Source organism: Saccopteryx bilineata, chromosome X (assembly GCF_036850765.1).
Source record: "Saccopteryx bilineata isolate mSacBil1 chromosome X, mSacBil1_pri_phased_curated, whole genome shotgun sequence".
In the NCBI taxonomy this organism is placed as follows: Eukaryota; Metazoa; Chordata; class Mammalia; order Chiroptera; family Emballonuridae; genus Saccopteryx; species Saccopteryx bilineata.
In genome coordinates this window covers 86027520-86046119 of record NC_089502.1, presented here as the reverse complement: position 1 = coordinate 86046119, position 18600 = coordinate 86027520, and the positions used below count along the sequence as shown (strand labels likewise).

Genomic DNA, 18600 nt, shown 5'->3' with positions numbered 1-18600 from the left:
CTAAAGAGGCCTTCAGAGTCTCAGGTTAAACCCATCGCATTCCTGGATACAGTTTCAAGGAAGCCCCCTGCTGAGATCAGTAAACAAGACTATCACCTGTTAAGAAAACAAACAAATCAAGACTTCAAAGCTGCCCAAATCCGAAAGTGGATTACAGATAACAGCTGATACCAACCCAAGAAGACCTAGAAATAACACAATTGAAAATTGGAGGCAGACAACACCAAGCCTAGACTCAACCAACTCTACAAATAAAACACCCAAACACAATGAGAAGACAAAAAAGTGCAATCCAAATGAAACCACATGTGACACCTTCAGGAGATGAACTTAGTGATATGTAAATAATCAAACTTCCAGATGCGGAGTTCAAAATAATGATTGTAAGCATGCTTAGGGATCTTAGAACAACAATGGATGGTCACTATGAACACCTAAATAAAGAAATAGCAAGTATAAAAATGAATCAATCAGAGATGACAAAAACAATATCAGAAATAAAGACCACAATGGAAGGAATTAAAAACAGGATAGATAGAGCAGAGGATCGAATCAGTGAGTTAGAGGACAACTGGAATGAAGGCATGAAAGCAGAGAAGAAAAGAGAAAAGAGACTCAAAAAGTCAGAGGAAACTCTTAGAGAGCTCTGTGACAACATGAAGAGAAATAACATCCGCATCATAGGGGTTCCTGAAGAAGAGGAGAAAGAACAAGGGATAGAGATGTTGTTCAATCATATCATAGCTGAAAACTTCCCTAAATTTATGCAAGAGAAACTCTCACAAGTACAAGAAGCACAGAGAACTCCATTAAAGAGAACCCCAAAGAAACCTACACCAAGACACATCATAATTAAAATACCAAAGCTAAGCGATAAAGAGAAAATATTAAAAGCTGCAAGATAAAAAAAGTTATCACCTACAAAGGAGCCCCCATAAGGATGACATCCGACTTCTCAACAGAAACACTTGAGGCCAGAAGGGAATGGCAAGAAATATTCAAAGTAATGCAGAACAAGAACCTACAACCAAGACTACTTTATCCAGCAAGGCTATCGTTTAAAATTGAAGGAGAAATAAAAAGCTTCCCAGACAAAAAACAACTCAAGGAATTCATTACAACCAAACCAATGCTGCAGGAAATGTTAAGGGGCCTGTTGTAAACAGATCAAAGTGGGAAAAGAATATAGCAAAAAAGGAATACATCTTTAAAGAAGAAAATGGCAATAAACAACTACATATCAATAATAACCTTAAATGTAAATGGATTAAATGATCCAACCAAAAGACATAGGGTAGCTGCGTGGATAAGAAAACAGGAACCATACATATGTTGTTTACAAGAGAAACACCTTAGAACAAAAGACACACATAGATTGAAGGTAAAAGGATGGAAAAAAACATTTCATGCAAACGGAAATGAAAAAAAAGCTGGGATAGCAATACTTATATCAGACAAATTGGACTTTAAAACAAAGGATATAGTAAGAGATAAAGAAGGCCACTACATAATGATAAAGGGAGTAATTCAACAGGAAGATATAACTATTATAAATATCTATGCACCTAATATAGGAGCACCCAAATATATAAAGCAGACTTTGATGGATTTAAAGGGCAAGATTAACAGCAATACTATAATAGTAGGGGATTTCAATACCCCACGAACATCACTAGATAGATCCTCAAGAAAGAAAATTAACAAAGAAACAGTAAACTTATTGGAAACACTAGATCAACTCGATTTAATAGATATCTTCAGAACCTTCCACCCTAAAGCAGCAGAATATACATTCTTTTCAAGTGCTCATGGTACATTCTCTAGGATACACCACATGTTAGGGCACAAAAGTGCTCTCAACAAATTTAAGAAGACTGAAATCATATCAAGCACTTTCTCTGATCACAACAGCATGAAACTAGAAATGAATCACAACAGAAAAGCTCAAAAATTCTCAAACACATGGAAACTAAATAACAGGGTGTTAAATAATGAATGGATTAAGAATGAGATCAAAGAAGAAATAAAAAAAATTCTCAGAAACGAATGACAATGAGTATACAACAACTCAAAATTTATGGGACACAGCGAAAGCAGTGCTGAGAGGGAAGTTCATAGCACTACGGGCACACTTTTTTGGAGCTAGAAAAAGCTCAAATAAACAACTTAACCTTGCATCTAAAAGAATTAGAAAAAGAACAGCAAGTAAAGCCCAAATGTAGTAGAAGGAAGGAAATAATAAAGATCAGAGCAGAAATAAATGACATAGAGGCTAAAGACACAATACAGAGGGTCAATGAAACTAGGAGCTGGTTCTTTGAAAAGGTAAACAAGATTTATGAACCTTTAAGTAGACTCATCAAGAAAAAGAGAGAGAGGACTCAAATAAACAAAATTAGAAATGAGAGAGGAGAAATAACAACGGACACAACAGAAATACAAAATATTGTAAGAAAATACTATGAAGAACTGTATGCCAAAAAATTAGACAACCTAGATGAAATGGGCAAATTCCTTGAAACATACAATCTTCCAAAAATCAATCTGGAAGAATCAGAAAACCTCAACAGACCGATTACAACAAAGGAGATCGAAACAGTTATCAAAAAACTCCCAACAAAGAAAAGTCCAGGGCCCCATGGCTTCACAACGGAATTCTACCAAATATTCAAGGAAGAACTAACTCCTATCCTTCTCAAACTATTTCAAAAAATTCAATAGGAAGGAAGACTTCCAAGCTCCTTTTATGAGGCGAGCATAATTCTGATTCCAAAACCTGGCAAAGACAACACAAAGAAAGAAAATTATAGGCCAATATCTCTGATGAATATAGATGCTAAAATCCTCAACAAAATATTAGCAAACCGGATCCAACAATATATGGAAAAAATCATACACCATGATCAAGTGGGATTTATTCTGGGGAGGCATGGCTGGTACAATATTCGTAAATCAATCAATGTGATTCATCACATAAACAAAAAGAAGGAGAAAAACCATATGATAATTTCAATAGATGCAGAAAAAGCATTTGATAAAATCCAGCACCCATTCATGATCAAAACTCTCAGCAAAGTGGGAATACAGGGAACATACCTCAACATGATAAAAGCCATCTATGAGAAACCCACAGCCAACAACATACTCAATGGGCAAAAATTAAAAGCAATCCCCTTAAGATCAGGAACAAGGCAGTGGTGCCCCCTTTCACCACTCTTATTTAACATGGTCCTGGAAGTCCTAGCAACAGCAATCAGACAAGAAGAAGAAATAAAAGGCATTTAAGTTGGAAAAGAAGAAGTAAAACTATCATTATTTGCAGTTGATATGATATTGTTTATAGAAAACCCTAAAGTCTCAGTCAAAAAGCTACTGGACCTGATAAATGAATTCAGCAAAGTGGCAGGATATAAAATCAATACTCAGAAATCAGAGGCATTTTTATATACCAACAATGAACAGTCAGAAAGAGAAATTAAGGAAACAATCCCCTTCACAATTACAACCAAAAAAATAAAGTACCTAGGAATAAACTTAACCAAGGAGACTAAAGACTTGTACTCGGAAAATTACAAAGCATTGATAAAAAGAAATCAAGGAAGATACAAACAAGTGGAAGCATATACCATGCTCATGGTTAGGAAGAATAAACATCATTAAAATGTCTATATTACCCAAAGCAATCTATAAATTCAATGCAATACCAATTAAAATACCAATGACATACTTCAAAGATATAGACTACATATTCCAAAAATTTATATGGAACCAAAAGAGAACACGAATAGCCTCAGCAATCTTAAAAAAGAAGAATGAAGTGGGAGGTATCACACTTCCTGATATCAAGTTGTACTACAAGGCCGTTGTACTCAAAACAGCCTGGTACTGGCATAAGATCTATATGTTCTGTTCCATATAGATCAATGGAACAGAACAGAGAACCTAGAAATAAACCCACAGTTCTATGGACATCTGATATTTGACAAAGGAGGTAAAGAAATACAATGGAGTAAAGACAGCCTCTTTAACAAATGGTGTTGGGAAAATTGGACAGCTACCTGCAAAAAAATGAAACTAGATCACCAGCTTATACCACTCACAAAAATAAACTCAAAATGGATAAAAGACTTAAATGTAGGCCGTGAAACCATAAGCATCTTAGAAGAAAACATAGGCAGTAAGCTCTCCGACATCTCTCAGAGCAATATATTTCCTGATTTATCTCCACGGGGAAGTGAAATAAAAGACAGGATAAACAAATGGGACTATATCAAACTAAAAAGCTTTTGCACAGCTAAAGACAACAAGAACAGAATAAAAAGACAAACTACACAATGGGAGAACATATTTGACAATATGTCTGATAAGGGGTTAATAACCAAAATTTATAAAGAATTTGTAAAACTCAACACCAGGAAGACAAACAACCCAATCCAAAAATGGGCAAAAGAGATGAATAGACACTTCTCCAAAGAGGACATAGAGATGGCCAATAGTCATATGAAAAAATGCTCAACATCACTAATCATTAGAGAAATGCAAATTAAAACCACAATGAGATATCACCGCACACCAGTCAGAATGGCGCTGATCAACAAAACAACACAGAATAAGTGCTGGCGAGGATGTGGAGAAAAGGGAACTCTCCTGCACTGCTGGTGGGGATGCAGACTGGTGCAGCCACTGTGGAAAACAGTATGGAGATTCCTCAAAACACTGAAAATCGAACCGCCTTTTGACCCAGCTATATTTTAGGAATATACCCCAAGGACACCATAGAACGGCTCCAAAAGGAGAGATGCACCCCCATGTTTGTGGCAGCATTGCTCACAATAGCAAAGATCTGGAAACAGCCCAAGTGTCCGTCAGAGGACGAGTGGATTAAAAAGCTTTGGTACATATATACTATGGAATACTACTCAGCCATAAGAAATGATGACATCGGATCATTTACAATAACATGGATGGACCTTGACAGCATTATATGGAGTGAAATAAGTAAATCAGAAAAAAACTAAGATGAATCTATACATAGAAGGGACATAAAAATGAGACTCAGAGACATGAACAAGAATGTGATGGCAACAGGGATGGGGGGTGGGGGGAGGGGGGATGGGGTGAAGAAGGAGAGAGGGGTTGGGGGAGGGGAGGGGCACAAAGAAAACCAGATAGAAGTTGACAGAAGACAATTTAACTTTTGGGGAGGGGTATACAGCACAATCAAATGTCAAAATAATCTAGAGATGTTTTCTCTCAACATATGTACCCTGATTTATCAATGTCACTGCATTAAATTTAATAAATAAAAAAAAAGATATCTTCAGCATTTCAGGGTATTGTTGAAGAGTTGTCAGGTATTGGCTGGTACTTGTGATGGTCATGAAGCAATATTAAACAGGTCAAAATAAAGAATTTTCATTGAAACATGTCAAAATAAATTTTCACTGATGACAAATAAAACCATCAAGAAAATGAGCAGACAAACTACTGAATGGGAGAAGATATTTTCTAATTATATATCTGATAATGGGTTAATGTCCAAAATATTGTATATAAGGCACTCATCCAACTTAACACCAAAAAGAGAAAAAAGAAAAAAAAGACAAACCCAATTAAAAAATGAGCAGAGGACTTCAACAGATTTCTCTAAAGAGGACATACAGATGGCCAACACTCGTATGAAAAGATGCTCAACATCACTAATCAGAGAAATGTAAATCAAAACCACAATGAGATACCACCTCATGCCTGTGAGAATGACTATCATCAAGAAATCAATAAAAAAAAATAGGTATTAGTGAGGATGCGGAGAAAAGGGAACCCTAATGCATTTTTGGTGGGAATGCACATTGGTGTAGCCACTATGGAAAACAGTATGGAGATACTCAAAAAAATTTAAGAACAGAGCTACCATATAACCCAGCAATGCCACTTCTGGGTATTTATCTGGAAAAAAACAACAATCTCAATTCATAAAGTATATGTGCCCCTATGTTCATTGCAGCATTATTTGCAATAGCTAAGATATGAAAGCAACCTAGGTGTCTATAGATAGATGAATGGCCAAATATGTGCTAAACATACACATGCGTGTGTGCGCGCACACACACACACACACACACACAAAATGGAATATCAGTCATTAAAAAAAATGATACCTTGCTATTTGCAACATGTTTTGATCTAAAGTGTATTATGCTAAGTGAAATAAAAGACAAATATCATGTGATTTCACTTATATGTGGAATCAAAAGAAAACAAAATAAACAAAAAAACACATAAACAGATACATAGTCAAAATGACTCTGTGAGACAAAACAAAACAAAACAAAGCATAAACAGATACATAGTCAAAATGAATACATAGTCAGGGAGAACAAGCAAATGGTTGCTAAATGAGGTGGGGGTGGGAGGAATGGGTGGGGAAAAAAAAGAATTACCATTGATATTACAGAAAGTCCCAGAAACATTTGGAGTTAATTACAGCTTTTTTTTTTTTTTTTTTTTTTTTTTTTTTTGTGACTGAGAGAGGGACAAAGAGAGGGACAGGTAGGGACAGGCAGGAAAGGAGAGAGATGAGAAGTATCTGTTCTTCATTGCGGCACCTTAGTGGTTCATAGATGGCTTTCTCATATGTTCCTTGACTGGGGGGCTACAGCAGACCCAGAGAGTGACCCCTTGCTCAAGCCAGCGACCTTGGGTGGAAGCTGGAGAGCCTTGCTCAAACTAGATGAGCCCACGCTCAAGCAAGCGACCTTGGGGTTTCGAATCTGTGTCCTCTGCATCCCAGTCCAATGCTCTATCCACTGTGCCACTGCCTGGCCAGGCACTTACAGCTTAGATATTAGGTTTAAGTAACCTATATTCAGATTTTCAACTCTGATACAAATAAGAATGCTATTGTTTTATAGCCATATTCGAGGGATCAAATATTAATCTATTGCAAATCACAAAGCCTCCCAAATGTCATTCATTCTGGAAAAACATTTAACATGTAAAATATACAGTGAAGAGGTTGTGCATCTTTCTTTGTACTAGTAGATATGAACTAACAAAGTGGTATCTTTTGTACACCTTCTGAAATGCAATCTTTGAGAATCACATTTACCAAATGCTTTCTGTACACTGTAGCAACGGACCATATTTCAAAGATTACACTTCAATTAAATGAGTTAAAATGAAACTCTATCAGTGTAAATGACTACTTTTGCTTTTGTACTGCATGTCAACAGCAATTTCTGACTCACCTACTAAGTTCCTTGGAACTTGTATGACATCTTCAGCAAATTCAAGAAAGCTTCTAGCCTTTTTCACTGCATCCTGATCCTAATAAAAAGGGGGAAAAGATTTAAGCCAAAAGATGAGCAGTCTGAAGATGAGCCGGCTTTTATTTTAGAAAACTAATTCGTCAAATATTTACCTCTCCATAAATATGAAATGTGCAGGTATCTTCATCTAGATCAATAGCAGTGACCCCAGGTACTTTCCTAGCTTGCTGAATATTAGCACCGTGAGTACCAATAGCTAGACCCATCAGATCTTCTCTTACAATAAATTGTTCATGAAATCTTGAGGCAAGCTGTCTTGAACTCTGAAGATAAATGTATAACTGATTAATATGCTTTATCAACTATTAAGAAGACGGTATTTAGGTCAGCCATGTAAATTATCTAAAAATTAGTTTCAGTTGGAAATGAACAGGTTTTAGAAGATAATACCCATATACAGCATAAGTTCTTTTTAGGTTACTGAAGGGCTATGCTATTTGATATATTTTTGTTAATAGAAAAGGGCTTGTTGACAATCTTCTAAGGTAATTTTTAAAAACCTATTTGAAAGGCTGCTTTAGTTAACCAATGACATCAACAATGTAAAGATTAAGAAGCAGATCAAATGTTCTCAAATAAAAACCAGCTCACTGGGTCTGGCAGACTCAATGTTTCTTAAGAAAATAAAAGAAAAGAAAAAAAATTAATTACCATCTCTACAGAAAATTGTATTAACTTCATGTTTATTAAAGGATATCAGTATATATTTATCAGTATATATATATATATATATATATTTTTTTTCTTTTCAGGAAACTGTGCCATTAATATAACTAGACTATGTGGTCTAGACATCCTTTTGATGAAGTGAGACATCTTCCCACCTTATCTCCAAACCTGAAGGGATTCATAAAAACTATTGATACAATAATAAAATTAAATTGAATAATTACAGAATGTCAAAGATTTAAAAAATATTTTATATATGCACCTACAACCCAAAATGAGATCAGAGTCTGTAAGACCTTGTGATCTGGATCCACAAGTATAATGAATTCTTTCAAATATTCAGTGGTGACTGGACTAAGTTAAACTTACTACCAAAATTTATTGATAATCTCTTAAAATAGTATTATCACAATTTAATATTTAGTTCTAGCATGCCATTAATGAAATCCAAAAATATTAGTGGCTGATGTTAAAAAATAATTTTTTTTCCTGAATATGTTTATCTCTTTAATATCAGTAATAAAGAAAGGCATGCATACGTGCTTCTCATTATTCAACATGCCTGATAATTTGAATAAATGAGTATAACTACTGTAAACAACTTTAAAATTACATTAGCTTTTTAGTAGATTAGTAGAATAACAAAATGTATCAAATGTTCATAGGATTTTTCAAGAAGTCATGTTTATTGAGTCCTGGTTCATTAACCTGGTTTATTCTTTTCATTAATAATTCACTGATAAAAGGTAAGCCAAGGTATGACCACAGATCATTTAAGAATTAAATGTTTAAGAATGGGTATATCAGTATATTTCCTTAATACCCACAATGAAAAGGAGGCTGTTCGGGCATAAAATTTATGAGAAAATCACTAAAGAAATCATAAACTAGTGAACACAGTGGCAACAATAAAAAATGAAATTAAAAAGCAATAGAAGACCTCCATGGCCATAAGGAAAACAAAGTAGCAGAAGATAGAGCAAAGGGATATCTGAATGTCTCCTCTCCTACCAAGAATTCAGCAAGCATAAACCCAGTTAGAAGGTGGCAAATTTGACAGGGTTTTACAAGAATGCAGCCTTGACTACTTCTCTCTTAAACTGCAGCTTGGAACTGTTTTCTTCCGTTACTCAGTTTCTGTGGTAATGGATGGAAGAACGAGATAGTTATCAATAAAAAGAAATGTATGGTAATGGAAATTATTGGAGGATTAATAAACATAGATAAAATGCACCTTAAGAGATGAAATAGCCCTGGACGGTTGGCTTAGTGAACAGGGTGTCAGCCCACCATATGGACGTCCCAGGTTCAATTCCTGGTCAGGGTACATAGGAGAAGTGACCATCTGCTTCTCTCCCACTCTCTCTCCCATTTCTCTATCTCTTCCCCTCCAGTAGCCAGTGGATTCATTGGTTTGAGCTTCAGTCCAAGGTGCTGAGGATAGCTCCTTAGTCAGCCTCAGGTGCTAAAAAGAGCTCAGCCGATTCAAACATCAGCCCAAGATAGGGGTGGTCTAGTGCAGTGGTCCCCAACCTTTTTTGGGCCATGGACTGGTTTAATGTCAGAAAATATTTTCACGGACCGGCCTTTAGGGTGGGACGGATAAATGTATCACGTGACCGAGACAAGCGTCAAGAGTGAGTCTTAGACGGATGTAACAAAGGGAATCTGGTCATTTTAAAAAATAAAACATCATTCAGACTTAAATATAAATAAAATGAAAATAATGTAAGTTATTTATTCTTTCCTGCGGACCGGTACCAAATGGCCCATGGACTGGTACTGGTCCGCGGCTCAGAGGTTGGGGACCACTGGTCTAGTGGATCCTGGTTGGGCCACATGTGGGACTCTATTTCACTATCTCCCTTCCTCGTACTTTTAAAAAGGGGTGTGTGTGTGAAATACTAGCCCTGACTGGTTTCTTCAGTGGATAGAGCGTCAGCCCTGTGTGCAGATGTCCTAGTTCGATAACAGGTCAGGGCACAAAAGAGAAGTGACCATCTGCTTCTCTTCTACTCCTTTTTCTCTCCCTTTTCTCCTCCAACAGCCAGTGGCTTGACTGGTTCGAATATTGGCCCTGGACACTGAGGACAGCTAGGTTGGTCCAAGTCTTGGCCTCAGGCACTGGGGATAACTCAGTTGATTCAAGCATCAGCGCCAGATGGCAGCTGCCAGGTGGATTTCAGCCAGGGTGCATGAGGGAGTCTGTATCTCCATCTCCCCTCCTCTCACTTAAAGAAAGAAAGATGAAATACTAAGTTAGGCAAATAGCCTCTGGCAGAAATCTGAAGACAGAGGCTGACCAGATGGTTGCACAGTGGCTAGAGCACTGAACTGGGATGCAGAGAACTCAGGTTAGAAACCCCAAGGTCACCAGTTTGAGTGTGGGCTCATTCGGCTTGAGCGCAGGCTCACCAAATTTAGCGTGGGGTCGCTGGCTTGAGCATGGGATCTCAGACATGACCCCATGGGCGCTGGTTTGACCAAGGGGTCACTCACTCTGCTGAAGCTCCCCGGTCAAGGCACATATGAGAAAAGTAATCAATGAACAACTAAGGAGACTAAGGTGCCTCAACAAAGAATTGATGCTTCTCATCTCTCTCCCTTTCTATCTGTCTGTCCCTATCTTTCCCTCTCTGTCTCTCTTGCTAAAAAAAAAAAAAAAATCTGAAGACAGGAGTTCTTCAGTAACTAATTATAATGAATAAGAGCTTTACCCTTTTATACAGATATAAACATACATAATGAAACAATATGATTAGATTTTTTAACTACTCTTTAGCACTTTAATGATGACACATTATATGGAAGAAGCATTGCCTCAATTTACTAGCAGTTTTGATGGACTTCTAATAAGAGTTCCAGAAGTTCCTTAATATATGTAACTGCCACTTAATTCTAAAACCTCAGGCATAAAAACTCTAGAATGATTATGGTTTGTACAATTTAATTTTTTTTAAATACAGGATAGAAGGAATTGCTAGGAAACAGTAAATAGAGGACAACCTGCCCATATTCAAGCTTTGCAACTGAACAGTTATTATTTCTAGATAGCCTTACATGCAGCACTAGCAAAAGACTCGTACCTCTAGCTGCTTACTGGCTTCTTCATTTCTCAATATCAGAGACAGCTTAGTGCGCAGACTCCGAAAGTGCATGTCAATCAGCATGTGTGCTCGCTTTGAGGTGACTTCATTGATAGACTAAAAGTTATAAATTAACACCATTATTATCAAAGCAAATGCCTCAACAATATATACCAAAATAAACAACTCAAAAAAACTCACCAAAATGACAAGCTGATAATTTTCTGGATCATAAGTTACAGAAAAGGCACCAACTGCCTTTTTAAAGTCTTTATGTGCCGATTCTTTGGAACACCTAAAAATAAAATAAATACTCATTGTGAAGGTAAGATGAATGATTTCCAACTACTGGCATAAATATATGCAGAGTAATTTGCAATTAGAATTATGAATTCATATTAAATTTGGTTTATGCAAGATAAACTATATCCATTTAAAAGTTTAGGTCCTTTGCTGTGCACCTGTGAAATACTCAGCTCAATCAAGCATTTGAGATTACAGAGAAAGAAAAACAAGTTATGTTCCTAAGGGATTATGGATGGTCTTAATTACCAAAGGAGACATATTTAGGGCACACACTCTTCCTCTGCAGGCTTCCTCATTTCAGTTACATATCAGTGAGTAATTTTCTTGTGTTAATTGTTGAAACTGTTGGGGATACTACAGGATATCCAACTTTATTTTTTTTTAATTTCTTCTCTAAAGAAGACCTGCTGACCAATTTAAGGGAAAGAAGAAAATGTACATGAATCAGAAGGCACTAAAATGCACATGCCTATGCCATCTCTGTAATCAAAATGCAAGATTCCTGTGTATTCTGAACTGCAAGTTAATGCTTATCTAAAGCAAGTGTCCAAATCAAACTTCATCTATTCTTTTGATGGAATCTTTAAAAATGACTCTTTTCACTAAAAAGTCTTTAAGCATTATTACTCCAGATCAAGACATAGATGACCTTATTTTTTAATAGAATTTGGGGTGATGACATTGGTTTGTAAAAGCACAGGTTTCAAGTGTACAACTCAATAAAACAGCATCCACACCCTCTGCCCCAAGCAGTCTTCCCCATACCCATTCTCCTTCTTCTGCCCACCTCCACCTACCCCACCCCTTTCCCTCTGGCTATTGCCACCCTGTTGTCTTTGTGTTATGTATATGTTTTTTGCTAATTCCTTCACCTTCTTTCATCCAGTCCCTTCACTCCACCTGTGACAGCTCTGTAGCATGTGTCCATGCCTCTTTTGAAGCTTCCTTAGCCCTAGTTAATACATATTTATCTGAAAGTATTAGCTAAAAGGGAAAAAACCTGGAGTAATCTTCATTGTCTACAATTTGATTTCTGACTTCTGACAAAATTTGTATTAATTAGTTTCAAAACCCCGAAAGTCTATGAAAAAAGTTTATTTTAGAAAACCTATGTACATTAGCCAGGAATCTAGCCAAGTAAGTGTAAACAAGTGCAATGCTGGCTTAGTTATATAACTGAAAAAAGCTAAGTATGTTCTTTCACCACTTTTTGCAAACCATTTTCACTGAATTTAAAAAGGATTTTTATTATTTTAAAATTTATATTCTTTAAAACTAATTGTATATCACCTGTTAATTCTCAGCATTTCTAGAACATCAACTTACATTTGTCGTAAGTCTTCTGGTACATCCAGTTTGATTTTATGGAAAGTATCTTTTGTGGCAGGTTTGTTGGGATTAATCGATCTTATACGGTCAACTGTGACAATTTCATTGTACGTAGCATCACATGCTGCATACTCGATCACATAAAACTGAGATAAATAAATAAAATTCATTCCTGGCCATAGTATTTAAAGTAAGAGCAATAAGCTATACTTACACAGCAATTTAAAAATTCTCTAGAGTAAAAAATAGTGTATTTGATTAACTAACTGAAACACAAAAAACATACTGAACATGTGGAGAAAATATTTTAATAAAATGACTCGTTACTACTTTAAAATAAAAATCCAGAGTGAAATGTAGTACCTGAAGTTAGAAAAGAAAAACAGTATAAGAAATAGTTTTAAATATGCATTTTCCTACCTCACCCTTTATCATCCTCACTTTAGCTAACCACCAACAGCAAGGCTCTTTTTCATTTGCTCTGGAATAAACCTATACAAAAATTACAAGAGAATATTTCATGATTAACATTCAGAAACTTATAGACTATCAGACATTGAGGAAAATTATCTTAAAATGACCGTGTCTTTTGTGCCCATATGCTATAACCTTAAACCAGACTGTATCCCTATAGCTAGACGTACCTAATCAGAAACTACCTGATTATCTGGAAAAACCCTGAGAAACAGCTTTTCTATTTCTCTGTTCTGATTCAGTAATAATCAGTACTCTGAATATGAATACTCAAGAAAAGCTGTTTATAAACCTGGGCATATATTCTTTGGGCACTCTGAAAACTCAAAAATAAAGTATCTAAAAATATATAAACTTGTCTTAGTTTTAGTCTAATAAGCAAGTAACTGAAAGTCACTGATTTTGGCCTATGGCTATCTGCATGGTCACTAAATAGGTAAGGGCACTAAAAATACCACCCTGGCATTCAAGTCTCCCAGGGACAAAATGAACAGATCCTTGGTCACTCTCTGGTCTCCTGCCCCCTCTCCACTAAAATGAATGACTCTACATTGGCAATCCTCTGAATATCACCTTCCTGTTCTCACATATTGTGATCAGTTAGTTCTTCTAACCAATCCCTCTTGTGACCACGTCAAAGTTTATGATGTGCAGTACAGAACCTTTTGTGAAGATACTAGCAAATCAAAGTTAATAGAAAAAAAGACAATACACACAGTATACATGGAGAGAGAAACAAACACTCAGAAACAGAAAGAGGCAGTGAGGATAAGGGGGATAGGGTGGAGAAAACAGAGAAGAACAGAGCCTAAGGCAACCAAGCAATCCAAAGCTCCAACTCGTCTTCCTTTTACAACTAAAGTTAATACACTATTCACAAAAATTAGAGAATATTTCAAAATGAATATGAAGCACTAAAAAAAAGCAAATGATCCTGATCATGTGGTGGCACAGTGGATAGAGCGTCGAACTGGGATACAGAGGACCCAGGTTTGAAACCCTGAGGTCACCGTCTTGAGCACGGGCTCATCTGGTTTGAGCAAGGCTTACCAGCTTGAGCCCAAGGTCGCTGGCTTGAGCAAGGGGTCACTCAGTCTGCTGTGGCCCCCCTCGGTCAAGGCACATATGAGAAGGCAATCAATGAACAACTAAGGTGCTGCAATGAAGAATTGATGCTTCTCATCTCTCTCCTGTCTGTCCCTACCTGTCCCTGTCTGTGTCTCTCTTTGTCTGTCACAAAAAAAAGCATTTGATTTTTTTTTATTAAACAAGAACATAAGAAAAGCAAATTATGAGCTAAAGAAAGTTGGTTGATTATGCAAATGAGATGCAAACTCAATTATCGTGATTGAGTAGCAAGTGACATATTAGTGGGGTTGAATAGAAGCATGACAAAATGGACAATAGTGCCACATACTGACTGTTCAGTAGGGTGTATAGTCACCCAAGACTGCCAAAACACACTGACAGGGATGGGACATGGAAAGGATCAGATTGTCCAGCAGTTCTTGTGGGATCCTCTGCCACTTTTACTCCAGGGCAACTTCCAGCTCAAGAAGTGTTGTGGGAGGCATTGGACTGTTTGCCAGACATCTTTCCAGTGCATCCCAAGCACGTTCAATGAGATTCAGGTCTAGAGAATGTGAAGGCCAGTCCATGTGCTTGATTCCTGCCTCCTAAGGCATGTTGTTGATGAGATGCGCATGGTGAGGCCTTGCATTATCATCCATGAAAAGAAGTTTCCAACTGCTCCAGCATAGGGTACCACTACAGGGCGCAGGGCCTCATTTTGATATCTGACAGTAGTCAGTGATCTGGTTTTAATGATGTGGAGGTCGGCAGACCACCAATGCTGATGCCAGCCCACACCATGATTCCACCACCACCGGAGGAGTCTCTTTCCCACATGAAACATGGATTCTCTCATGTTCCTCATTCATGCCAGATCAGGACACGATGATTGTCAGGCTGCAGACTGAACCATGATTCATCAGAGGACAGCTGACCACTTATCACAGGTCCAGTGACAGTGTTCATCAGCCCACCTTCTACCGGTTCTAAGGTGTTCAGCAGATAACAGAATGTATATCATTGGTCACCCGGCATGCAGTCCAACATGATGGAGCCGATTTCGTATGGTCTGGGTGCATTTATCTGTCGTCTAGTGACAGCAAGAAACTGTCCCTGCAACTCTGTTGGATTACTGTGTCTGTTCCTTCTTGTCAACAAGGTCAAGCAGTGGTCATCTCTTGCTGTTGTGGCAGATGCGTGACCTTGCTCTTGTCTTCTTTGTACTGTGCCAGTCTCTTGAAAGTGATTCCACAGTCTGCTAATCATGCTTTGGGATGTTCCAACTACTGTTGCCACTGTCATCCATATTTGACCAGCTATGTGATGTACTACTATACAGCTCTCCAGGATTCGCATTGGGGCAAATTGTGTTGTAGGGACATTACAAGGGCTGGGAAATTGCAGGATGTGCACTTTCAAGATCAGGGAATGTGCAGATACTCCAGTATACAGTTGTTCCTCATCATACTGTGGTTCACTTTTCGCGGTCTTACTATATTGTGAATTTTTAAATTGTATATATCTAATTTTGTATTGTGGATTTTTCGCTGGATCACAGGATTTTGCAGTATATAGGTATTTTTTAATTTTTATTTATTTATTTTTTGTGGCAGAGACAGAAAGAGTCAGAGAGAGGGACAGATAGGGACAGACAGACAGGAAGGGAGATGAGAAACATCAATTTTTTGTTGCGGCTTAGTTGTTCATTGATTGCTTTCTCATATGTGCCTTGACCGGGGGTTACAGCAGAGCCAGTGACCTTGGGCTCAAGCTGGCGACCTCGGGGTCTTGAACTTGGGTCCTCCACATCCCAGTCCGACGTTCTATCCACTGTGCTACCACCTGGTTAGGATATAGGTATTTTTATATATTTATTATTTTAATATTTTTTGTGGTAAAATAAGTAAAAATAATGGTGGGAAAGGTTTATCAGAGTGTGGAGAGGGTTTATAAAGCCTTAAAATATATAAATAATAAAATAAATATAAGGTTGCTACTTTGCAGATTTTCGCCTATCACAGGGGTTCTGGAACCTTAACCCCCACAATAGATTAGGGACCACTGTAGTGCATCTTCACCAATGAAATAAAAGTTGGTTCTGCATCTCATTTGCATAATCAAACAACTTTCTTTGACTCGTCGTTTGCTTTTCTGATGTTCTTGTTTAATAAAAAAATCAATGCTTCTTTTTTTATTGCTTCACATTCATTCTGAAATATCTCCTAATTTTTGTGAGCACAGAGTTGTACAATACAATAACTAAATACAACTTAACACAACCTACCTTTCCCTCTTGCCTCCATAAATTCCTATTAATTCTGCTCTAGCCAGAGAAACAACCTGGCAATTGTTATATAAAACAAAGAGGTCACCTTGGCAATGGTACCTCATTAGTCCCCACCTCTCATGTGATTACAGCAAATTGGGAAAAATAACCCCCACCCTCTGTCTCTATTAAAGAGTACTCCTGATACAGATGAACTAAACCAGGGATTGGGAACCTATGGCTTGTGAGCCAGATGTGGCTCCTTTGATGGCTGCATCTGGCTCGCAAACAAATCTTTAATATAAAAAATAATAACGTTAAAAAGATAAAACATTCTCATGTATTACAATCCATTTCCTACCGTACATGTGTATGGTTGTGGGTGGCTGGAGCCAATCACAAGCTGTCCTCCGGGACAACACCAAATTCTTATTGGATAATACGTAACGTACATGGGTCGTTGTATGGCTCTCACGGAATTACATTTTAAAATATGTGGCATTCATGGCTCTCTCAGCCAAAAAGGTTCCTAACCCCTGAACTAAACAGTGGTCGGCAAATTCATTAGTCAACAGAGCCAAATATCAACAGTACAATTAAAATTTCTTTTGAGAGCCAAATTTTTTAAACTTAAACTATATAGTTAGGTACATTGTTATTATCTCAATTAGGGTACTCCTAAGCTGTCCTTTGCACCCACACTCAAGGGGCCAAAGAGCCGTTATGTGGCTCGCAAGCCGTAGTTTTCTGACCACTGCACTAAAAGACCTGGTATCTTACTTCCCTTTTACAACTTAAGGGTTATACAATACAGTGACTAAATAAATACAACTTAATTTAGGTTACCCTAGCAACAGTGTCTCATCAGTCACGTGACTCAGCTGAAAAAAGTAAAAGTCCCCTTTACCTACCCAAACACTATTTTGAAAATGACTAATATAAACAGACCAAAAGTCCTGATTTATGCCTTCAGGAAGCTTGTAGTCTCCTGGGGGAAATAAACACCTAAAGTTTCTCAAATATAAACAGGATCCCTATTGGGATCCCTCACAAAACTAAGCCCTGTTCTTTAGACCTAGTAGGTACTGAGTATATTTTTGGTAAATAAATAGCACTTTATTCTATTTATTTTTATTAAGTGAGAGGTGGGGAGGTAGAGACAGATTCCTGCATGAGCCCCAACCAGGATCCATTCAGGAAGCCCCCTACTGGGCAATGCTCTGGCCATCTGGTTTGCTGCTCTGTTGCCAAGCAACAGAGCTATTTTATGTTTTAGTGCCTAAAGCAGTGGTTCTCAACCTGTGGGTCGCGACCCCAGCGGGGGTCGAACCATCGCGGGGGTCAAACCATCGGGCTTTAGGCGACCCCTGTGTTTTGGTCATTCGACCTCCGCCAGGGTTGCAACCCACAGGTTGAGAACCGCTGGCCTAAAGTGAGACCATGGAACCATCCTCAGTGCCTGGGGCCAACTTTGCTCAAACAATTAGAGCCATGGCTGCAGGAGGCGAAGAGGGGAGGGAGAGGGAGGCGTAGAGAAGCAGATGGTCACTTCTTCTGCATGTCCTGCCTGGGAATATAACCCAAGAGTTCCACATGCTGTGTCAATGCTCTACCACTGAGCCAACCAACCAGGGCCCTTTATTCTATTTCTAACTTAAAATAATAGAGAAAAGAACACACACCTGAACATCTAGAGACCTTCTTTCAGTAATCTCTAAAATGGCACTCCTGCCTGACCAGGCAGTGGCACAGTGGATATAGTGTTGGACTGGGATGTCGAGGACCCAGGTTCGAGACCCTGAGGTCGCTAGCTTGAGCACAGGCTCATCTGGTTTGAGTAAAGCTCACCAGCTTGGACCCAAGGTTGCTGGCTCCAGCAAGGGGTTACTTGGTCTGCTGAAGGCCCGCAGTCAAGGTACGTATGAGAAAGCAATCAATGAACAACTAAGGTGTCGCAATGTGCAAGGAAAAACTAATGATTGATGCTTCTCAACTCTCCGACTCTCTCTCTCTCTGTCTCTGTAATAAAAAAAATGGCACTCCTGCCCTTACATCACTGTCTATCCTCTTA

General features: G+C 37.9%; 1 protein-coding gene across 16 annotated transcripts in view; it reads right to left on the bottom strand.

Moving 5' to 3' along the window:
* Positions 1-18600, bottom strand: part of FMR1 (fragile X messenger ribonucleoprotein 1) — a 61007-nt gene that overhangs the window by 25635 nt on the left and 16772 nt on the right. For all 16 annotated transcript variants that reach the window (XM_066248814.1, XM_066248805.1, XM_066248810.1 and 13 more), the window contains exons 4-9: positions 13139-13210; positions 12716-12864; positions 11285-11378; positions 11084-11200; positions 7421-7591; positions 7248-7326 (exon numbers count right to left, since the gene is read on the bottom strand). In XM_066248814.1, the coding sequence (XP_066104911.1) occupies positions 7248-7326; positions 7421-7591; positions 11084-11200; positions 11285-11378; positions 12716-12864; positions 13139-13210 (682 nt within the window). The remainder of the gene's footprint in view (positions 1-7247; positions 7327-7420; positions 7592-11083; positions 11201-11284; positions 11379-12715; positions 12865-13138; positions 13211-18600) is intronic.